The 24289-nt window shown below is 37.1% G+C and overlaps 1 protein-coding gene and 1 pseudogene across 2 annotated transcripts; both read left to right on the top strand.

Moving 5' to 3' along the window:
* Window positions 1-2777: 2777 nt before the first annotated feature.
* Window positions 2778-7264, top strand: LOC102787746 (nuclear GTPase SLIP-GC-like; annotated as a pseudogene). Its single transcript, XR_015719582.1, has 13 exons — window positions 2778-2798; window positions 3248-3452; window positions 3543-3719; window positions 4338-4431; window positions 4511-4598; window positions 4747-4868; window positions 5545-5715; window positions 5797-5951; window positions 6078-6196; window positions 6308-6416; window positions 6512-6640; window positions 6887-6968; window positions 7060-7264. The product of XR_015719582.1 is annotated as a nuclear GTPase SLIP-GC-like (transcript).
* Window positions 7265-18501: 11237 nt separating this feature from the next.
* On the top strand, window positions 18502-23372 carry LOC148101077 (hatching enzyme 1.2-like). Its single transcript, XM_087845785.1, has 9 exons — window positions 18502-18518; window positions 18730-18829; window positions 20463-20490; window positions 20583-20633; window positions 20922-21053; window positions 21667-21784; window positions 22456-22634; window positions 22946-23027; window positions 23240-23372. The coding sequence occupies exons 2-9, from the start codon at window positions 18776-18778 to the stop codon at window positions 23370-23372; spliced, it is 777 nt and encodes a 258-aa protein (XP_087701911.1). The 5' UTR covers window positions 18502-18518; window positions 18730-18775.
* Window positions 23373-24289: the final 917 nt, after the last annotated feature.

The raw sequence follows: 24289 nt of genomic DNA, 5'->3' as shown, positions 1-24289 counted from the left end.
TTCTGGTGTACCTCTTCAGGTGGCTAGTGAAGGCTATGAGTCTTTGCTTCAGGCATGGGTAGCTTGCTGTACTTCTTAAGCATCCCTTTCTTCATCACACCTTTCTGGAGCTCTTATAATTGGCTAACTTCCATCCTTGCTGCCTTGATATTGGCCTCTAGTCTCCTTTTTCATGGAGAATACTGCTTCTTGTGGCCTTTTTTATCCTGTAGCCAAGCATCCCAAAGATCACTGCTTCTGTGGTGTAGATCAACGGGTTGGTTTCAGTGATGGTCATAGTAAAGATTATCCATAATGCTGCATTCACTTCTTCTAGTAGACTGTCAGAGGATACATCTCATACTCTTGGTAATCAACCATGGAGGATCCAGGTTTCCAGCTTTGCCACAATCTTTTCTTTAAGCTCAGCTGCTCTTGTACTCAATCCCTTCAATACACCAGTTGTTCTTGGAGCTCTGTGAGATCTGGTGATCATAAAATCCCCTCTGACCTGATGTGACCTGTCCCACCGTTGCCATGGCATTTGCATTATACAGCATCAGTCTTGAGTTGTGGTAGCAGTTACTTCTCTTGGATGCTGGAACAATGAGCTACTTGTTGTTTTACAATTAGTCTAGATGTTAGTCTAAACAGGTTTAATCAGACTGGTAAAGCTGTTGTTTGGTTAGCATATCTTAGTTGCACTGCAATGTAGCATGTGACAATTAAAAGCCACACTTTAGAGATTAGGTGTGGCATATCGTCAAAGCAGCCATTCATTTTACCGTAATCCTTGAATCTCTCCCAAATTATGTCCTTTCATCTATTTTCTTACCATGGTAATTTCACCTTTCTCCATTCCTTTTTCACTCTTTTGGGAACTGCTGTCCCTCTACTTCTCTATGGTGGATGCTAGCAACATCAGCCTCCTGTGAGTGTGAGGGCTTGTTACTTGTTGGTGTTGGTGTCAGTTACCTTGACATATTTTGTTGCATTTATTGTAAGTGGATTTTTTTTCTCTTTCTCTCTTAGCTTTTCAGATTCGTCTTTTCACCACTTCTTCCAGATCTGACAGTAGCTTAACCAAAAAGTGGGGGTTTTCAATGAGTCCATGAAGCAAGACTGATCGAATGTGAGAATTAGAGAGATTACTTTGTGTAAGGTCACTGAGACAACTGGGGTGGATGATATTCTCTATTTTTCTCAGGGATCTGTATGTGGTCCGGCTGTTTTGGTTGATATGCTTCTACAATGTCACATGGAGGTGGGACAGTGCAGTTAGACTGACAGACCAAGGTGGTGGACTACCGCCGAAAGGTCTTTGCCAGTGTAATGCTAGGCACAGTCCAGCTATGAAATAAACCTTTTGACTCAGGAATAAAAATACAGCCATTGTAATGATCACAAAACACTGTACCAGCACTGTATGCCGCCAAAGATATTCTAGGTTGCATGGGAGTTTTCCAAACCAATCTATATGTGTTTTTTGGAATTCACCAGGATATTTGTTCCTGTGAGAAAAGTCTTTTGCGTCAAATTCGGACTTGGATTAGCAGTAGAAGATGGATGGATCCATAGGTTTATAGCTCTTGCTAAATAGTTGTTTACTTCTTTGCTTACAGAAGCAATCGTGCTGTCTGATGTAAAAAACATAATGAAATTCGTCCATGCCAAACTACACGAAAAAGACAAGCTCAGTGCTTTCCTGGAGTGAGTATTACGTTTCCATATTCTGTGTTGTGTCTGTGTAGCCATGTTAGAAAGCCATGTTTGTTTGTTTGCCAGCAAATGATTCTAGAATCATAAATAATCATGGTAACATGGACATTCATTCCGTATTTAATTTGCAAGACTCAAGATGTTTTTACTATTACTTACTTTATTAGTTAGTTTAAAGTTGTATTGCTGACAGACAGGTTAAAACAGAAAATGAATTATTCCAATGCTTTTAGTGTGGATCACAGTTAGTCTCACTTGGATTCAATTTACTTCTGCCAGACTTTTATTCTGTATAGTACAGCTACTTTTATTTGCTGTTTATGGTATCCATAAATTTGAGGTAAAAATGTAACTCTTCAGCTACTAAATTTCTATATTTTTTTTCTGAGATAGCATCTGTGTGTGAACCTTTATTATTATTATTATTATTATTATTATTATTATTATTATTATTATTGGGTGTATGTTTGCTGCACTGTGCTCTTGTGTTCCATGCTGGTGAGTGTACGTGTGTGTCTGCGGGTGTGGCTGGAGGATGAAGGACAGCCACCTGCAGGCCTGATGGGTGTGGCCCTGCCAGCTGCTGGTCACGCCTAGGTTCCCACACACCTGCTTCTGATCAGGCTCGTCGGGGGAGCTACTTAACAGAGCAATGGAGCTTCCTCCGGCGCAGGATCGTTGAGTTAGACTCCATGTCAGTGTCGCAAGTTCTGTTAAGTGTATGCCTGCTGGAGTGGTGCCATAACGGCTGCATCTGTTGGTTTTTCCTCAGGAGAGCGGAACACGGGACTGCAGGACGCACGGGGTGTGCGTAGGCACAGGAGCAGAGAGCACGGAATAACAGCACTTGGGAGAAGGCACGACACAGGAGTTGAGGGAGCACTCGGGAGACTTATTGTGTGGTGTATATTTACCCCCACTGTAAATAAATGCACTGTTCATTGCACTAAGTCCAGCGTTTGGGTCCTTTCTCCAACATTCCCCACGGCTTGCCCTGGCAAACCGTGACAGTCACAACAGGTCAAATTTGATCTGACCAGTATCTAAGGGTTAAATTACACCAAAACTACTCTGAACAAATGCAAATCTGCACTTGCAATGTGCATTATTTAAGTTGAATTTAACTTTGGAGAAGAGGACAAGGTGCAAGAACCCAGACTTCAATAGTCTGATTCTGGGTTATGATTTTACAATTTGCAACACAGTGAATGTGTGAAATAAATTAGGCCCACAATCCCATTTGTGTTCCCAATGTGATGCACTGATCTGGTATTAAAACCAGAGATTTTTACAAGGCTGCTGTTTGGGGTCTTCCTAACATCAAAGCTGGTTGGGTTTGTAAGGAGTTCACGTTTGCTTTAAAAACAGGAAAAACATGCAAGTAAGTAAATATCTTAAAAATAAATGAAATATTTATTTTTCTTCTGTGTGCACTGTTTTTTAAAAAATGTGCTTTTCTGTCATATTTTCTGCTGCTCCAATGGTTTAACTTGTAAAACACTTGTAGTGCTAAGAGTAATGATGTCTTACTTTTTTTAAATTATTGCAGGCTAAAGAACTCTCTGCAAGATGTGTCAAATACACAAGAAGTGACTGTAAACAGGGAGATGGTAAAGATGTAAAGAAGTGGTACTGGCCTCTAGTGAAATGTGACTGTCAGGGTGCCAAACAATGATTTTCTCCAGCATGTCACACTTGTGGACCTTCCTGGAAATGGTGACCGTAACAAGAGCAGAGATGAAATGTGGAAACAAGTGATTTATTCACATATTCACTGCTGTCTATTTTTAAATATGAAGCTTTGACAATTGGCTACTTACAGTTGAATTATAATATTCTTTCAGATTGTTTAAAATTGTTCTACTGTGTGGATTGTAACTGAGATTAATAGAGTAATTGCAGAAAAAGAAGCCTGGGAGATCTGGGAGAAGTGCCAGCAGCTATATTGGAAATGGTGGCGGGTGTCGACAAATCCTATTTATCTGCACTAAGTCAGATCACATTGAAGATTCAGATGATCAGTAAGTACATTGTGACACAAAATGTGTATAGCTGCACACCCAATTCTGGAAAAGCTTTAGGTGTCAGACAGATGCCCCACAACAGGCTCTAGAATACTTCGGTATACCATAGAAGTTCAAGGTCAACTTAATAACTTCAACCTACCAGTGACCAGTTCCAGTGGCTGTAAAATGAGCCCCATTTTGCAATCCTCATGGTGCCACCTTCTTTCCAGAGAAGTGAGGTTTTCCCCTTATAACTCTTCAAACAAGCCATACTTGTTTAGTCTTTGTTCTAACCATATTATTGTGAACTTTAACATTTAAAATGCTAACTGAAGCCTGTAGAGCTTGACATGTAGCTCTTGATTGTTTTTTGTATTTCCCCGAATTTCACTGAGAATTTCAGTCTGACCTTGAGGTGAATTTTCTAAGATGGCCACTTATAGGATTGTCTCAACAACAACGTCTGCTTTTAAAGCGGTGCTCACTCGTTAATTAATTAATCAAGTGCATTTTATCAGCAGTACCTAGCTGTTATGTACCCAGTAAGGGTGCACTTATTGGTTACTTAGAAAGGGTCTAGTTAGAGACTCCCCCTTACTGTCCAACTATATGTGCAAATATCTTTTCTTCTAGTTCAGCAGCTCAACTCTGGGACCTTATAGTTAAAAGAAACATGCAAGTCAAAGATGAAATGAGGAAAGAATTCAGCAGGCTACACAAAATTAAGGTGAGCAAGCTGAAGAAAGCTAACACAACAACTCTTTTTAATGTTAAGATTGTGTTCAAATGAAATCCATTTTCCCCAGAAACACTTCACTGTTGACCATTTCAAAGTCTTCACAGTGAGCTCCAAAGAGTTTCTAAAAAAGAAACGCTTAAATGCAGATGAAACTGGTAGGTAAAGTCTCCTTAAATGACCATATTGTAGCTAAGAAGTTAAAAAAACTGTTTTTGTTTTTTTAACTGAAACAAGAGTGAACGATTGGATTTAAATCAAAGTATGCACAGTCATGTATTTCAGCATTCAAATTCCTTTTAACAGAAATACCCAAACTTCAGCAATTTTTGCAAGATCTCAATGACTGTCACTCAGAGACATTCAACTATGTGTCTGGAGCTTATGGGATTCTGTCTTTGATTCAAGGGGCCAACTGCAGAGGAGTGGTAAGTGGTAATAAATACTCAGATTTGTGATTAATATGTTTTTAAAGCTGTGTTTATTGAAAGTAAGTTTAGTAAAGTGTGTTCAGTTTCACTGGAAAATGACAAGGTGCACATGAAATGTGAATCTTAAAGATTTTTAGGAAAGCGCAACAGCAAAGTAAAAATACAACATTTTATAAAGCAGAATAAAACACAATTTTCAACTGCTTGAGAAAATAAAAGAAATTTACTCAGAAGGGAATTTTTAATCAAAGAATATTGGTATGATGTATGTTTTTAAACAGTTTCATTAAATCCTGAAAGCATGTTGTAAGTGAGGAGAGGGCCAGTAGAACAGTTCTTACTGTTGTGTTAGATGTTGTTACATTCTTAGACATGAATAAGAAAGTGCCAGGATTGCACTTCTCTAAGATAAGTTGCAGGTTGTGAATAATCCAATATTGGATGCTGCGTTGAGTGAGTAGTTGATGAATTAGTAATTTTGAATCTCAAAGTTATGTCCAAACAAACCAAAAAATATTGCCCATACCTATTCCTTAATCTGAAATGCTGCTTTTTTTTTCTTTCTTTTTTTCGCTTGTATTTTTACTTTTGATTCGTTTGTGAAGCTCTTTTTAAAATTGACATAGTTTAATAAAAATTGTAACATGTTCTTTTTTTTAAAATTTTATTTTAGGCTAGTAAAAAACATGTGTGTGGAGAACTTGAGAGAACAATGAGCCAACAACTTACGCAAGTCGCAAAAGCAATGGCAGAGGCCTATAGGACTTTTGAGAGATGCCTTAGCAAGGGAGTTGAAAGCTCCATCTGTTCATATGGAGAAAAACTGAAGACCTTCTTGTATTATGTATGTATAAGCTAGCTCCATCAACACAAGCAACTTTGCATTTTATATGATTGTGTTAAAATGTTATCTACTTTGTTTCAGAGAAAGAAGGGTAGTGCTTTTCACAGGACACTAAAGCGTGTTGTTCAGAGTGGTGGCATCTACAAACAAAAAAAAGGGAAGCAAATAAACATTAACATGATGTTAGCTTCATACTTGATGGACAGCATTGATGAAGATTTCAGAAAGACCTTCCCGTAAGGATACACATTATATACCACACCTTTTAACAAATAAAAACATGAAATGGATATGTAAAAGTCAGTTTTAAAATAAAAAATTCCAGTTCTGCCTGTTAAAATCATCCTGTTTAAATGTTTCAGAAATGAAGTTAAATGCGGCGCATTTAATGGTGTAATTGAAACATTTTCACTTAACACCGATTTTTTTAAATAAATACTACAAAGATGTTGAACTGCAGCTAAGATTTCTCAAGACAGGGGTAAAAGATCAAACGTCCCAATATATTAGTCAAAACTGAAAAGATAGATAGATATAGAGATAGAGAGATATAGATATATATATATATACACTTACTTTTTTTTTCTCTGAGGAGGAAAAAATCAAGGCAAAACTCAATAAAATCATCCGGACGCAGAAGAAAGATGTCTACAACAGTGTGACACAGAAAATTAAAGAAATTATGGAAGAAAGCTACATCAGTAATAAAGAGATTTATAAGTTGCCACTAAGATACATTTCTTTTTATCATGATTCTGCATCAAAAGTCTGACAGACGTTTTATGTCTTACTCTAGAGGCCGCAGCATTCAGAGGACCAGGCACACTGAACAACATGAGGGAGACTATTGAGAGACATGTGCACTCAATTAAGAATGTTTAAGCGGGCGAAAAATACCATGTTGAAGAAGCTGAATGCCTTGATGGTTTGTTATATTTTATATTTAAACATAATAAGAACACAATTTAAACCATACTGTTGCACATCAATTTTTCTTTGTCCAATATTTACACAATGCCTTTTTCTGTTTGAGTGGATATTATAAGAAATGTGTGTTTCCTTGAGTATTTTCCTCAGTCCTAGCAACCTCTAACGCATCTTAAGTTATGTTTTTAAAATGTATTTCTCACTGGTTCTTTGATAAGTGATTAAAAGTTTGGTACTATCTTAGCAATACATCCTAGAGATGCTGCAGAAAACGATGATGGAATCAATTGAACTCTCACTTAAGACTGATAACTGCTCACTTCCAGGTAAACATTTCTAAAGACAATAAATTCAACTTCACCAAAACCTGAATATCGTATTTTTAATATTTTTGACTTTTTTGTTTGCTTGTTTTAGAGTTTTCAGCAGAGCTTTCAATGGTGAAGGAAAATTATGACAAACTTGAAAATAGCCCAGTCGTCAGATGAAGAAATGTCACTAACTGAGGGAAAATCAAAAGGTCATATTTTGACTAGGAACTGATTCCACAATTTTACTAAGGAGATTCTCAATTTTTAATATCGTATTTGTTTTTTAAACATACAAATTTCAATACATATTTTAAGCAAATATGATTTCCATTCATGTTCCATGTTATGTTAAGATTTTTAAGTATCTTTTCTATAGTTTTTAATTTTTTCAAGCATATGTTTTGTTTTCAATTTTATATTTAAGTGTTTTGTTTTTTTTTTACTATTATTATTATTGTACCAACGACAGTTTCTTTTCAAAATGTGTCCTACATTTGTTCTACTTAAACACACTTAATGCAGTTCTGAAATCAGGAGCACACTTCCCTATCCACTTTAGAATTTGTTTGTACACATTACAATTGTTTTGACATGCACATCATTACCAAAGACATTATATTGTTGTGTTGATGCATTTTCTTTTTAATCTTGCAGCTTTTTGCAATTTTTTTTTTACTTTTGTCAGTAATCAGCAGAGATTTGTAGAGACTGTTTTCAAAAGTGTGTGAAAGAGTGAGGCGAGTCGCCTACTGTCAGTGGTAGCAGTGAAACTGTCCTTCAGTTTAAAGCAAATAAAAATGTATGTTCTCAGAAAACGTTTAGTTGAAACAAATAAAAGCATGTAACCACAGAGAAGATGCAGTGATGTGGTGGAGGACATGCAGAAGGTGTGACTGAAGAGAATCCCAAGAATAGAGTAAAATGAGGCAGATCTGCTGTGGCAACCCCTAAACACAAGCAGCTGAAAGAAGATGATAGTTTCACATGCATCTTCCTTTTCAACAATTGCTCTTTATTTATCTATGTTGTTGCAATACTCTTACCAAAGTCAGTAAGGTTTTAGAGTAAGTGTCCAAGTAGAACAGTTATAACAGTTTTGGCAAGTTTCTTTTAATATTTTTTACTCATTGGTCACAGAGTTGAGACACTCCACAATAATGGTCTTGAATTAAAAGTTTTTAAGGACAAATATTTGCTTATTTTACGATGATGGTTCATATCAATGACCACATGAGAAATGTTGCAAAATAGAAGAAACTATTAAACTAAGACGAAAATGACATCATTCAGTTATTTGCAACATTTTTTTATTTGTTTTATTTAGTTCAATCTGCTCTAAACCTAAAGGTGTGCATGTATTTGATATTGTATACTGTTCAATAAAACATTAGTAAAGGTGCAAATTGTGAGAGGGTAACTTTTGTTGCCAACCTTCTTCTTGTGTTATTCTTCCAGAAAAGGTTACTTTTACATGAAGAAATTTTTTTTAAATCAAAATATACCACAACTTCACTTCAGAAATAAGGGCCGAGAGATTTCAAAACAGAACTGATCCAGGCCTTTTAGTGTTTTAGGTGTGGACTGTTCTCCCTGCTTTGTTTGATTCTTGTGCTTGTTTTCATGTCTGAAGAGGAGGACAGAAGCAGAGGTTAATCATGCGTACGAGAAACAATTTGCTTAATGCAAATTTTCCTGTACCTTTGGGAAGTTTTGCATTAAGTAAATTTGTGTATGAGAACAAAATGTAAATGGAAAAGTGGCAGGATTTGATCTTTAGTTCAGTTTCATTTTCTTTTTATCACAAACTGAAAGGCAGTCTTGTTGTCATTTCATTAAGAACATGACACTTTTTTTGCCCCCAGCAGACTTTCTTATCTATGGCGTTATTTTTGTGCCACTATTCTGAGCGTAGTAAAAAAAATTTGCAGGCGCAAGAGTTGCATTTTGAGGAGAAATTTATTTTGAGCAAAGAAAAGCTAAATTTGTGTGAACAAAATTCACTGTTGCGTGCAAAAAATGTATTTCAGTGTTTGCTATTATCCATATACACACACAAGAGCAGCCCCTCTCGCTCAGTTTTTGTATTTGTGCTTGCTCGCAATGTGTTGCTTGCCTTCTCAACATTTCTGCCCGTGTGCATTCATCTCTTTCTGTACACCATTATATTTCTGCCACAAAACCAGCCAATCTCAAACTTGGATGCAAAAAAATCTGATTGGCTGTTTTGGTCTCCAGTCAGCTCGAAATGATGAGATGCAATATCCCACAATGCACTTCCTCCAAAACTCAAATGAGGCAGTGGCGGAGGAATGCAGAGTGGCGGAGTTTGAAATATTACTCTTTCTGGATCACAAAATAAAATTTTAAGATATTTTCAGGCAAGAATGGTGCTGTGTAAACTTCAAATATCTGCTCGATTTATCAAGACATCACATATTTGCAAAAATGTTCTTTCAGACCATCTCTGAATCGAGGAGGGGGCCTAAGGGTACATCTTTCACCATCTTACAATGCTGTGTTGCAACCATTCCCCAACTCCAACTAATAAATTAAACAACTGTTAAAGCCAGAGATGACTTTTGATGATTATACTGCTGTAATAAAATCTGTTTCTTGGCAATAATTTTTATAAGCTGTCTTGACAATTTATCAATTATTAAAGCTCACTGGTGGTTTCATTGTTTATTTTGCTTCCTGTTGGAGTCACACATCTGGATTTCCCAGCACATTGTGATGTAGTTTTTATATTATTTTGTTTTCTTGCTTCCTAATCTGTACTGATTCTAAAATAATGCAGGTAGTTGATATTGTATACTGTTCAATAAATCTTGAGTGAAAGCAAATATTTATTTTAGTCATAAGATGGAAACTTATTTATTATAACCTAGATCTTTTAACCCTAAAAACCATCAAAAATTGCATTGCAGGACCAACATACAGTGGTGTTAGGACGTGTTTGCTCTCTTCCTAATTTCCTATTTTTGTGTTTGTCACACTTCAGTGTTTCAGATCAGCAAACATACAAGAAAGAAAACATATTATGTAGGGGGCAAATACTTTTTCACATCACTGTAGTTTGAAACACTCCACAAAAATTACAGGTTACATTATGCAGATTGTAAGATAACTAACATCTTAGCCAGACTGCAAGATTTACATCTCGTTCTGACACAAAAACTTTGCTTATTTGAGTTGGAATCCTTTTCTGGTTACTGCATGGATGAGCAGTCGAGGGAGCTAAGAACATTCGGAGAAATGTGCATGTTGGGAAAAACTAATCATCTCTTGACTCTTATCTTGTAAACCTTTCAGACAGGAATGGCCTCTCACTTTAGAGTAAATAAGGGGTTTCGGTTGTTCACTGGTTTAACAATTATTAAAAATAGTTCTTCTGTCATCTATAAGGGAAACTTGATAACTACATCATCAATAAAAATAAACTCCAGTTTACCTGTAGTCTAAAACATCTTCAAAGATTACACAACAATTGTTATTTCAAATTATTTTTAAACCATTCCTTCAAAACTATGATAACTGAGCTACTCTTTGCACAATTTCATTACACACTATCACTCCCATTGTCAACAGAAATAATAACAAGGAGCAAAAAATTAAAGAAAAGCAGGATCACAGTGACAATACTGAATGACAGAGAACATTAGATAGAGATTATAGTTGCAATATCAGGCAATCAGATTGCCTGTGTTCAGCAAGTTGTTCAAGCTTAATTTTTCTTCTGAGTTAATATGGTGTGTTCTGTTTGCATGGGCTTGTTTGCTTTGGGTGTGTGCAGTGGGTGGAACAGGACATAGATTTTAATGTGGTTGGGAAAATGGTGATGGCAGACATCATGTTCCCAAATCCTTTGTACTTTCTATTTCAGGGAATCAAAAAAGCTGTTTGCTCATCCAACTATAAAACCTGGTTATCCTTTAAAAATAACTTAAACCACTGTATGGCCACAGAGTCTGGTACTGTGTGTACACGTGACCTCTTTTAGTGATGTAAGGGACAGGCTTGCAGTCTCAAAGTCAGTTCATCACAAAGGTGATCTTGTTTCATAAATCTTTGTTGTTTTTTTGTTTCATAAATGCTTGGTTTTATACCCCTGTGACCATGTAAACTCATACAATGTGACATGAAGTACCAAAAGATATACAGCTTCTTCGCTAAAAGCCAGAAATGTCAACCTGCTTGTCATTGTCCTGATTGTTACCCAGTGTTTTGTGTTTAAGTTCTATTTCCTGATTATTAGTTACTCATGGTTTTGTTCTCTTGATGTTATTTGTTGTTCTGCAAATCACTTCTACCTCAAGGGTGTAGATTTGGTTTTGGCATTGGTGGGGACGGATGATTCAACCACCGAACCCTGCCCTGTTTCTTTTCTTTTTTTTCCTTTTCGTCTTTGCTTCTTGATAAAAAAAGGAGAAATATACTTGCCTACATATGCTATTCTACATGCTTTTAAACCATTTAAAATTTCAATTCATAGTTTTATATGTGAATTAGTTCAGTTCATTTTTATTTTAAACATGTACATTCACAATCATTACAAAATATCATTCCATTTTTTGTGCTTGAAAAAGAGTAGGCAGAAGTATACACTTATTTGTCCCTACCCCCTCAAGTTTTACCTCTCATTCATTTAATTTAATTTTAGTCTTGAATTAAACAAAAATATGAATATGAATTATATAATGTAAAATTACTATTAAACAAACGACTAAGTATTTTAGACTTTACTTTACTTCAGCCATATTCCATATAAATCAGGTATCATAGAAAAATAAAATTAGCTTCAAATACAGTCATGAACCAACAAGTCATCATCCAATTTCACCTGTGATCTTGTGTCACCATTACTCTCTGAGCTCTGTGTTGGTTCTTCTGTCACCTGACAAATAGGACATACATGACAATAAGAATAAAATGTGTAGCTGCTTCAGTGTTTCTGTCAATTTGTGCAGAGCTTCACTCATCAGTAATGTTTGTAGGGTATTTAAAAAATCAAGACTACCTCATGATATTTTATCTCAAAAATGAACCCTAATATGTCAGTACCATTAGGATGAAATTACTGTGTCACCAACATTTTAACGTTAGACATATAATTTTAACAGCCTTTGTAAACTAATATCCTGGCTTGCTCGAGGCTCCGTTTTCTCTGACAGTTTCAATCAAAATTAGAAATGCTGCTCTGAGACTGAGAGAACTAATAGTGCTGCCTGCTGTGCAGTTAGTTTCCCAAACACGTTATTCATGGTTACATACAATTTTAGTGGGCCAAAGCTTAGCATAGCCTGTAACGTTATTATAACGGACACATTTTGAGTGAACTTGACTTTAAGTGACTTACAGGTTTCTTTGAAAAATACTTTCTTATATCCAGGTTCTTCCTTTTTGCTGCCGTCCTCCTCTCCTCCTCGCAGCGCAGGTTTGCCGCTGCTGAAACTAAACAGAGCTCCCTGAAAGGCACAGCCAATCACATTGGCCATATTTGTCACATGAGGTAAAACTCCAGTGGAGAATGAGACGTTGACAGATTGGTGTTTTTTTTCTCTCTATTGGGTTTGTTTTTCTTAACTCGAAGAGATCAAATTATTGGTGGGGAAAATTCAATAATCACTGGATATTGGTGGGGACATGTCCCTTCCGTCCATGCCAAATCTACGCCCTTGCTCTACCTACTCCAGGATATCAACAGCAACTTTCTGCCTATGCAAATAAGAAACCTGTTTATAATTACAAAACAAAAAACAAAAAACCCTCTCAGGGTGTGCCACTTGGCTTCAATCTCTGGTATCTGCATTACTTTCAACACCTTCTGTAACATATCTAACTCCACACATCTAAACTCAAATTGCTAGAATGATTTTTTTTCTATTTCTTCGAATCAACATGAATTAACAGATTTATCTGAGTAATGGCACAGTGTTTAAGATCTGCAGTTCTGTTGCGTTTGATTGGTTTCATTTTTGAGTTTAAACTGGAAATATTATACTATTTATAGACATTAAATAAATTAGACTGTAGAAAGTACACAGCAAATCCAGCATGTCCAAATTAACACTGTCAGATTTGATTTCAACACTATTAAAGTGTCTATATGGGTCCACACCAGAGAGTGTTAATTTAACTCTTTTTGGAGAGTTGGTACGTTAACTCTGATTTAGTGTTAAACACCAAATCTGTCTGGAGTTGATAATTTAACACTTGGTGTTAAGAGTTTATACATTAACTCTCAAAGAGTATTTTAGTTTAACTACGTAAGAGTTATCTTCTAATTAATTCTAAAAAGCAGGAATTTTACTGTTCTGAACTTCTAGAAATTTCTTTTGGAAATAAATATTTACTAAAAAGACGCAATGGTTTTTGAAAAACATTTATTCTGAACTGTGCACCACAATTTCAAAACATTTTCTGAAAGATGTAACAGTGTACATGTTCTCACTTTTATTAGAATTTTGTTTATCAAAATGTCTGACACAGGTGAGCTGGTAAATGCAAATAACAGCATTCTCATCACTTATTTCTTCAATACAATATGCATGTCCTTCATTCATCACTTTGTGGAACTTCAACGCACTTCTGCTCTCCCCCATATTCCATCTTCACAAGCATATCCTATGTGGAGAATGAATAAAAATTAGTTGACACTAATTAATGGCACAAATAATCCAGTAATCAATTGCAGCACAGTAAAAAAAAAAGGAATCCTCTTTGAGCCATTGCTTGTGTAAGGTATTTTCCCAAAAGACAAGGACACAGGCAACAGGCAATACTGAACTAAATGTAAAACCTCAACCTTTTTCATTTTTACCTAAACCGTGTGCACAAAACTCTGGAGGGATCTAAATGCTAACGTAGAACCAGTCAGGACGTCTGCTACTGCTGTTTGCTCGTTTTTTTATGGGAGATCGTTTTCAGGCTTCAAGTAGCACCATTATACCAACATTTCACATTCTAGACATTGTTTTAGGTGTATTTGACCAAAAATTTGACTGAAAATTCACATGCAAGCTTTTTTCAAGGCTGTGGTATTTGCCTGCAAACAATACCTTTCAGCTAGCTAAAACAGAATATTATGCTATCAGCGAGCAACATGGCTAATGCCTTTCAGCTAGCTAAAACAGAATATTATGCTATCAGCGAGCAACATGGCTAATGCCTTTCAGCTAGCTAAAACAGAATATTATGCTATCAGCGAGCAACATGGCTAATGCCTTTCAGCTAGCTAAAACAGAATATTATGCTATCAGCGAGCAACATGGCTAATGCCTTTCAGCTAGCTAAAACAGAATATTATGCTATCAGCAAGCAACATGGCTAATGCCGTTCACACAGCTTTGTCTCAACTCCAGAGAGCTACAGAAGTAAAAGCTAATAATAATAATCGAAACAATCTTTGAAAAAATGACTTACCAAGCATGGCAAACAACTCAAATATGTAGAGCAAAATGTTCTGAAACGGCTTCACTTCAGCTTCGATTGGAGCCTATGGTGCTGGGGGCGGAGTCTGTGAATTTACTCTATTGGTGTCATAGCCCCTGTAGGAGTTCAGAGTTAAGAGTTCAGAGTTAATGTTTCCATTGTAACACCTCCAGATTTGAAAAATAAACACTCATTTTTAACACTCGATTTTAACTACTATCATTTTACACCTCAGAGTTACATTAAAAGAATGTGACTCTACTTAGAGTAAAATTAACTCTACTTTTGCAAGAAGACTACTAACACCAAAACATTTAACGCTTTTGAATTTGCTGTGTTGATTCATTTAAACCAACATAATCATCCTGCTGCAACCAGGTTTCTGTAAGGCAGAGTAAATCGATTTGTTGATCAATTATTAAGTCATGTACTAACAGAGACTTGGAGGAGAGAGACCTAATATTTAATAATCCACATTTCACAGTTTTACTCTTTGGTTCAGATGTGGATACTGTATTGTTCTTTCTTTGTAATTGTTTATGTTTAAGTTGTTTGTTGCTGGTTTTTAGTTTGTTTTTTGTCTTTTTGGAAGCTGACACAGTCTCTATGGAGATGGGTTTTTGGGGGGGTAGCAGGAGGAGAGAAGCTGCAGAGAAGCGTGTAAGACTGCAACTCTGCTTCCTGGTCCAAACTCTGGATAGTCATATTTTGGGGGGTTTAATAAATTTGTCCATATTTCTAGAAACGAGAGCTGCTCCATCCAAAGTGGGATGGATGCCATCTCTCCTAACAAGACCAGGTTTCCTCCAGAAGGTTTGCTATTATCTATGAAGCCAACATCGTTTCTGGGACACCACTCAGACAGCCAGCAATTTAAGGAGAACATGCGGGTAAACATGCCACTCCTGGTTTCTGTAAAACTCAGAAACCAGTCTTACTTGTTATATCTATCGTCAGAGAGGCGTGTAAGACTGCAACTCTGCTTCCTGGTCCCAGCTCTGGATAGTCATATTTTGGGGGGTTTTATAAATTTGTCCATATTTCTAGAAATGAGAGCTACTCCATCCAAAGTGGGATGGAAGCCATCTCTCCTAACAAGACCAGGTTTCCTCCAGAAGGTTTGCCAATTATCTATGAAGCCCACGTCATTTCTGGGACACCACTCAGACAGCCAGCAATTTAAGGAGAACATGCGGCTAAACATGTCACTCCTGGTCTGATTGGGGAGGGGACCAGAGAAAACTACAGAGTCCGACATTGTTTTGGCAAAGTTGCACACCGATTCAATATTGACTTTAGTGACCTCCGATTGGCGTAACCGAGTGTCATTACTGCCGACGTGAATTATGATTTTACTGAATTTACGTTTACCCTTAGCCAGCAGTTTTAAATTTCCTTCAATGTCGCCTGCTCTGGCCCCTGGAAGACAATTGACTATGGTTGCCGGTGTCTCTAGCTTCACATGTCTGAGAACAGAATCACCAATTACCAGAGTTTGACCCCCAGCGGGTGTGTCGCCGAGTGGGGAAAAACGGTTAGACACATGAACGGGTTGGTGGTGTACCTGGGGCTTCTGTTTAGGACTATGCTTCCTCCTCACCGTCACCCAGCCGCCCTCTTTCCCCAGCTGCTTGGGGTCTGCCGGGGAACAGCTAGCGGGGCCTACGCTATCTTCGGCTGCACCAGCTACAGGGGCCTGGCTAGCTACAGGTGAATGAAGGGTGCGATGCCGAGTCTCCAATTCAGTAATCCTGGCCTCCAGAGCTGCAAATATGCTACATTTGTTTCAGATATCATTACTGCTAAAGGAGGCCGAGGAGTAACTAAACATCTGACACAATGAGCAGGAAAGTGCAGGAGGGACAGGTGAAGTAGCCATGGTGCTAACGAGTCGGCTATGAGCTAAGTTAAGCTAGCAAAACAGTAAAGACACAGTGAGTGAATACTTTAAATTAGGTCGTGAGTACACAGAGATTGTGCTTCTGATGAAGCACGTGAATATTATACTATGAAAAAAGAATGGATTTTAAAGTTTTAATTAAATTGCTAAGCAGATAAGCTACTCAGAAATACCACTGTGTTTGAGCAGGAACAGGAAATGATACTCTACCACAGAGCGAGCGAACACCAAGTGGCGTCCCACAATACTATGATGTGACAGTGCGCTCACCCACAGAGGTGTTGCTGCTTAAGTTGCGTGGTTTGCCACCATTGGCGTAAATAAGACTTTTCTTGCTGCAACAGAAAGATGGAGGCATAATTTCATGACACAAATCAGTGACACAGATTTAAAACACAATTCATGAAATATGTCAAAAGTTCAAACTGTTGCCATAACGTGTGTACATTGCTGTGACTTATAAAGTGTCTGCTTATTTTTTTTTTCTTCCAATAGCGTCAAAAACATTAGCTAATGTAGCTTAAATCACTATTAGTTTGTTAAAGATTTGTATTTCTAATCTGATGGAATTGGACTTTTGTGTATGGTTTTGATTTTAGAATCTTTAGCATTTATTTTTCTCCCTCTCTGAGTTTGAGAGTGATCTTTGGAACTCCACTTTCTAAGAAAAAGAATAAGAAAGAAGACACTTGTAAAGTGTACCAGCTCTACATATTGGGATATCACAAGCTCGTGATTTGCTGCACAGTGTTGAATTGGGTAGCACTCTGGCCTCACAGCACATCGCATAGCACGTCCCTATCTCAACTGTGGTGCTGCCCAAAAGCTTCCAGTAAACACTCCTATTTAGATCACACTTCACAAACTGAAACTTTCTGTTCATGAACCAGACTAGCAGGTACGGTAATACGTGCCTTTGCTTCCATTCCCGGGGACTATCAGGAATTCAAAAATAGACCTCCTTACTAAAATATGCTGTCCTTTGTTATTTGTATTCTCTGGTGAGCCAGCTTAGAGGTGTTTTTTCTTCTTCTTACACGTTAGCCTACTTTTGTTGTTGACAGCTTTACTTCCTCATTTTTGAATCATCCACCTGCAACTGTTTTCTGTGTATAAATAAAAATAAGAATTCCAAGAAAAAAGTGGATCAATTGTTATGAACAGATAACTAAATAAATAGTCTTTTAAGAAATAAAATGAACATTTAAACTCTGTTTCTCCATTTACTGATTTATAGCTGATCTTTTATGTAATCATTTTAAGCACAGCTTGTGGTTTGATCAGGTTGCACGCAAGGATGCTTTATTTAGAAAAACTAATTATAAAAACCTGTTTCGTGGTTTCCACCCCAGCCCTTTGTCTCACGTAGCACTGAGTCTTTTGTCACTTGAAATTTCTCATCTATTCATACATAATCTTCTTTCATGTGTGTCTTGCTTACTGAGAATTGATAGAGACAGTTCTCCTTACTCAGGAGCCGAGGTATTAAAGATAGCCAAAAAGCTATTTTTAATACCTCGATCTACACAAAATATTAAACTCTAACTATTATATAAGACATCGCAGCAACCCACAACAAATCACGCATAGTTTGCCATTTGTCTAATGTTACAGGATTTTAAAATGATTATTAATTAATTTATGGCACATTTATCCCAGAAGGTCTGATGAATTGTTTGGTTTTCCTTCTCTAGCGCCTTACTTCATATCTTTGTTCATTCAGACCACATATTCAGTGTTTGCATTTTATGTGACTATTTCCTTTATGTGATGCTTGACTGAATTTCAGAAGGAAGAACTTTATTTTGTAAGCTAGCAATGAAATGTTTTGCAAACTGAGGCAAAGGTGCAAATTGAGTACATGTGAGGAAATAAAATGTTGTTGTTATTGACTATTTTGCCCAAAGGTAATTATGCTGTTAAAAGAATTTCATTCCAGTCTGATTGAAATTTAATTTCCATCAGCATTTCTTTGGGCTTTGCAACTTTTAATTGCAATTATTTAATGCTCTGAATGTTTACGTTAGCCTCAAAAAATGTTTGCAATGTCCTTGATTGAAGTTTCCTTCCTGGAAAGTTGTTGCTGCTTTAGTGTTTCGGCGTCAGCAAAAAGAAACTAATGGATTGATAACTAAAAAGACAGCCCTGAAACCTCAGCCACACCCTGTGTGAGCTATCTATAAAGATGGAGCAGCCGAACACCTGCTGCATCCAGCAAACACCTGGTACAACAGGTAAGCCTCCTCATATCATCTCCCTGCATGCTGAATCCTCTACGTAGGGAAATCCCAGATATCTGATTCCCTTTATGTGGATGTTGTCTGTTCAGCATTTTCATTGGGAGAAAAGTTAACATCCAGATGAACAGCTGTTGGGTTGCCTGTATCCCACTTATTTGCCTTTCTATTCCAGCAGTTACATTCATTGAAGTTCTTTTTTAAACAGTGCTGTTCAGATTTTGACTGTAGGTTAACTGCAGAGGACCAACATCATGACTCCAGCCTTTTTCTTCTCCGTCTGCCTGTCAATGACAGCCGTTTGTCTGGTAAGCTTGACTCTTCCAGCAAAGGCATTAAATGTTGTTCAACACTGCCGGCTGTTCTGTGAAAGTCATGTCTGCTTACAGTTTTTCTCAGTTGCTTTGGTGCATTTCTCACAACAGAATTAAACTTTGCACAATAGTTAGTTCAACCTCCACAACATGTAGTTGTTTTGGCACAACCTTGTGGCGGTTTCATGTTCATTTCGTCCAATGGCAAATGCCTTTGGACATGAAGCAGTTGAGTAAGTACAAATATCTAAAGAAGGTCACTTTTGACTTGCTATTCATCACTATCTCCTTGCTTTTATCATGAATGTCACAATTATTTATACTTGTACCGGCTGAATAGTCATTGTCCTTACAACTAATAGTCTTCATTTCATTGCTTGTGTCAGTGCACTCAAAATTGTTGAACATCTTGTCAAACAATTTGTACACCCATTTTGAAAACCCTATTTTTAAGGAGTTTCCATGAAAATCTCCATAAATTACTTTTCTCAGGTGAACCTTGGTGAACCAATCGGACAATGTATATAGTGGTTTGGGATAATGTTAGCTTCCATCACTCTGCTGTAGTCAGGCAGTGGTTTGCAGCACACGACAGGATGCTTATGGAGTTTCTTCCCCCTTACACTCCATTCCTAAATCCAGTTGAGGAGTTTTTCTCTTCCTGGAGGTGGAAGGTATATGACAGGCATCCACATACCCAAATGACCCTGCTAGCAGCTATGGATGCAGCTTGTGATGACATCACAGCAGAGTCCTGCAGAGGGTGGATTCGACACTCCAGAAGATACTTTCCCCGATGCATCGATAGAGCTGACATTCGCTGTGATGTTGATGCAAATATGTGGGCAGACAGACAGGAGCGTCTAGATATCAATGATTGATATGCAGCAGTGTCTGTTTTTCAGTTTGTTTGTTTTTGTTTCATAACTACTGCAGTAAGGTTTACTGTCTAAGTGAGTTTGTGTTTGCTGTAAAATGTTTGATTTACTGTATTTCCCCAGTTGCACAATGCTGTGAACAGTTTCAATTGAATATTATCAAGAGTGCATATGAAGTGTGTTGATTTTCCTTTACAATTTATGGTTTTCAACATGCCATGCATGCTGTCCAGACTTGACATGTCATTGGGAAGCACCTACAAAGAAATCCGTCACAATGAGAACATGTTCAAACCATTTGATTTTGTGACCAAAGGTGCTGGTGTTATGACTTGTAATTGTGACAGCCCTGACACTTTGATTGATATAAGTACTTGCTTTTGATGAATATATTATCTGTTTTGATTAAGGGACTTGCTTTTGAAGCATTGACTACTTATTTTGAACAACTGACTTTTCTTTTTGATGAAGTGACTCACTTTTGCAAGTTATCCACCATGTTTTGCAGTTTGCACTAATTGTTTTGAGAAGAGCCTTAGTAGTGGTGCAAAGTTTAATTCTGTTGTGAGAAATGCACCAAAGCAACTGAGAAAAACTGTAACAGGCATGGCTGCTTGTTATGAGCGTTTAAGCGTGACGCAGTTGAAGTATTTTCACATAATAGTTTTTGTTTGCCAACAATAACATTTGTCAGTGTGGTTTCAAATGTGATTAAGAGTAAGTTGAAAATGTCTTGTTTTTTATTGCAGAGGGCTGCTGTCATTAGAAACATAACTGGTGCGTTCAGTGATGAAATACTTCCAACATATTGAGGTGTTTTTAATATAAGAGCTTAAAGTTAATCTGCTGGTTTCCTCTTGTATCCACAGATGAGTCTCTGGGCGCCTCAGCGATCATTGAAAAAGTCAATGCTAACTCAAGTAAGTGAAGATTTACAAAATAAAACTCTTTGTTGTTAACATATAAATTCTGGATGAAAATGAAAGATCCCTGAGAACTGACATGTTAACAAACAATAGACTCCCAACAGACACAATGATCAGTCAACCTTTTGGTCATTTACTGGCTTGTCTTAGTCAGCTGTTTTATTTGTGTTATTATCAAACATTGTAATTGTGCGATCAATAAAGTTGTTTGTTTTGACATAACTGAGCAAATGGCAGCCTAAGTATCGAGCATTTAACCACTCTCTGTTTGTTGTTCTGCAGCAAAAGTGTTGGTTCATGGTGACATTGTACCCACTACTACCAGGAATGCTGATCCATGCACAGCCATTGGCTGCAAGTGGCCTAAAACTGGACCCTATGTCTATGTACCTGTCTCCATTGGACCTGAATACAGTAAGCAGTACAAACTTTAACCATTAAACACAGACGTTATGAAAAGGAGAGATGGATAAAAATAGTTAAATAAAACCCATTATTATATAAATATATATAATATATATTTCAAGTGGTTTCCAAAAATACTGCTTTGTTAACTATGCTGTTTTATTGTCGGATTAACTAAAAAGCATTTAAACTGAAAAGTCATATTTATATAAGTATGCTGAATTGATATCATACACAGATGCACACAATTTTCAAATTATGTTTTCATTTAATGTCACTTTCTCAATTTTTCTGTTTCAAGATAGATAGATAGACAGACAGACAGACAGACAGACAGACAGACAGACAGATAGATAGATAGACAGACAAACAGACAGACAGACAGATAGATAGATAGATAGATAGATAGATAGATAGACAGACAAACAGACAGACAGACAGACAGATAGATAGATAGATAGATAGATAGATAGATAGATGTCATTCCGATGGGAACTCAGAGATCCTCGAAGCAGCACAGATTGTAAATACTGTTTATGCTGCCAAGTTGAAATGGCTGAAACATATTGAAGATGCTGAATACTGAAGAAGCTCCTCATCAGACTCATATTTGAATCTGCAGGCAACCAAGAGCGCGACGTCATCATCAATGCCCTAGTCACCTTCCACGCTTCCACCTGCGTCCGGTTTGTCTGGCGTACAAGCCAGACAGATTTCCTTCACTTCTTCTCTGGACAAGGGTGAGAATGCACTTGCTGTACTTAGACTGTACTTGTATTTATATGGCAGGAGAGGACTGATACACCCACACCCTCAAAACCCTTCAAAAATGCAATTCTGAAAATGATTGCATTACAAATATTCTGTATGTGTCATCAAAACAGGTTCTTGAAGGACCATTCTGCATTGACCTTGTACTGTAAAATGTCCAGTTTTATTTTTGTTTGCTACTAGATGAAATTTATACTGTTGCATAGGAGTGTAAAGAGCATTTTATTCATCTGCTCTTAATTATTTCACATACTATTTGTTCCACTAGTTCCAAAACTAGAGACTGGCACCTTGTAAGGCGAGAAGATGAATCTGGTGGGTTATTAGATGATTAAGGGACGACAGATGTTTAAAAATCTTCTGAGATTGATTTGACCGGTATCTGTTTATTTACTTTAGTTGATAATGGATATGTGTGTTTTTTATTTTAAAATATTATTTAAGATATTAAAGTACAAAAGCTAAAGTGTGGTTTGAGCAGTGTCTATAGAGCCACAGTGTCAAAGTCGGTCACATGATTACAGTCATTGCTTTTTTTGGTACTTTAGCCTTAGCATGACTAGCTGAAGGAGGAGGATGCACAGTGCTAGGCTATAGAACAGTCCATCTATTTTTTAAGTGATGTCATTGTGTATATCAGGTGTTATTCATACGTGGGCCATCAGAGTGGAGGACAGCCAATCTCCCTACAGAGAAATGGTTGCTTGTTTCAGTCGACGGTTCAACATGAGGTTCTTCATGCTCTGGGCTTCCACCACGAGCATGTCCGCTCTGACAGAGATCAGCATGTGAGGATCCTTACCGAGAACATCATCCCAGGTCAGCTGAACTACCCAAAACGTTGGTTGCAGTTAACTTAGTACACAATGGGACATCCTCCTGTTTCACAGCAGTGTACATATTACAAGTAATCTGTGCTTTTCCGAACTGAGCACATAAAACACTGCAAGCGAGCACTGCATAGAAGATTTTTTTTGTATTTCTTTAGTCCCAAGACTATCAAACAAATGACCACAGGAGAGATTAGCTAGCATTTCGATGTATACATCTTCAAAGAGCTGAGACTGAAGACGGATTTTGAAGTGGAAGCATATAAAAACATGTAATATTTTCTGGAAATTTCTGTTTAGGACAAGAGCACAACTTTATGAAAATGCAGACCAACAATTTGCGGACTCGCTATGACTTCAACTCTGTCATGCACTATGGCAGGTGAGTTGCTGTGTGAGAGGGACTTTGTAAGGTTTTATATTCCCTTACATGTTTTGCATTTTCTGCAAGAAAATGTAATCCAGACTAACAAAAACATGCACACACTCAGTGGGGAATGGATTGTTGTTAAATACTTTATGGGCCCATTTTCTCCTCTGTTTTCCTAATATAACCGCGTATGTGTGTTTGTGTGCTGTTGTTTGTTCTTTTAGATTCGGCTTCTCCAAGAATGGGAAGCCAACAATTGTTGCCAGGTCCAATCCTAATCTTAATTTTGGAAATGCTTTCCGAATGAGTGCCAATGACATTGCTCGTGTAAACAGGCTTTATGGATGCTGTGAGTAATTAAGACACACCCACAAAAAAGACATTTGCTATCTTTTTGTACGAAGCAAGTACTGATCGGAGTTGATTTCTTTTTCCTAACCAGAAATTCAGCAAGAACCTTCAACTTTGCATCCAGATTCTTCAGATGCCCAAACACCAGCATTACACCAAGGGATTGGATCCACTATACTTAAAAATGATAAAAGAAACATAAAATGTGCTGCAAATATCACATTTAGAGAGTTGAAGTTCTGGGTCTTTGTTTTACGAGCTAAACGGCAGGCTTATATACCAGAGGGTGATGGTGTTATCTCGCTTTCTGTTGAGGTTTTCTCCCCTTTTGTTAGACTATAAACTATCATTAATGGATTTCTCAATCTGTGCAGTTTGATAATTAACTTTGTAACTGTAAATGATGCAGACATAGAACCAAACCTTGTGACTGCGACATGTCTCAAAACTTTTTGTTTGGCAAAACAGCAAAGTGAAAAAATATGTGAACAAAACAAAAAGTCAAATCTTTCATGGAATGATCATGACTGTTGTCTTACTCTATACATGACCAACATGTATCAACAAGATATAGTGTGTAGATACAGTCCAGTGTCACAAGTGTAAGAAGAAGAATCTTTCTTCTGATATTTTAAAAATCGATTTTTTTGACAATGTCTTCTAATTTTTCTTGCTTTTGTTTTTCGAGGGGTTTTATCTTTGGTTTGTTGTCTCTTTCTGTAAGAAGTGCTATCAAATAAAATTCCATATTTCAAGCAACAGGGGCGGTATTGTTTCATTATTATATTTTAAGTTATTTTAGAAATATGTGTTTTGCTTAAAGTTGGACAGAATGTTACAGGTGCCTTTTTTAATGTGCAACAAATGTAACAAATGCACAAATACTACTACATAAATACATGTTCTGCATTTAAAATCCTACC

This window comes from Neolamprologus brichardi, chromosome 9 (genome assembly GCF_056152115.1).
Source record: "Neolamprologus brichardi isolate AB-2024 chromosome 9, ASM5615211v1, whole genome shotgun sequence".
In the NCBI taxonomy this organism is placed as follows: Eukaryota; Metazoa; Chordata; class Actinopteri; order Cichliformes; family Cichlidae; genus Neolamprologus; species Neolamprologus brichardi.
This window is presented reverse-complemented; position numbering and strand designations above follow the sequence as displayed.

Coding starts and splice junctions, on each gene's coding strand:
- LOC148101077 (XM_087845785.1), top strand. CDS start 18,776: ATGACTCCAGCCTTTTTCTTCTCCGTCTGCCTGTCAATGACAGCCGTT. Junction 20,634..20,921: donor AAAAGTCAATGCTAACTCAA/GTAAGTGAAGAT, acceptor GTTGTTCTGCAG/CAAAAGTGTTGGTTCATGGT. Junction 23,028..23,239: donor TCTGTCATGCACTATGGCAG/GTGAGTTGCTGT, acceptor TTGTTCTTTTAG/ATTCGGCTTCTCCAAGAATG.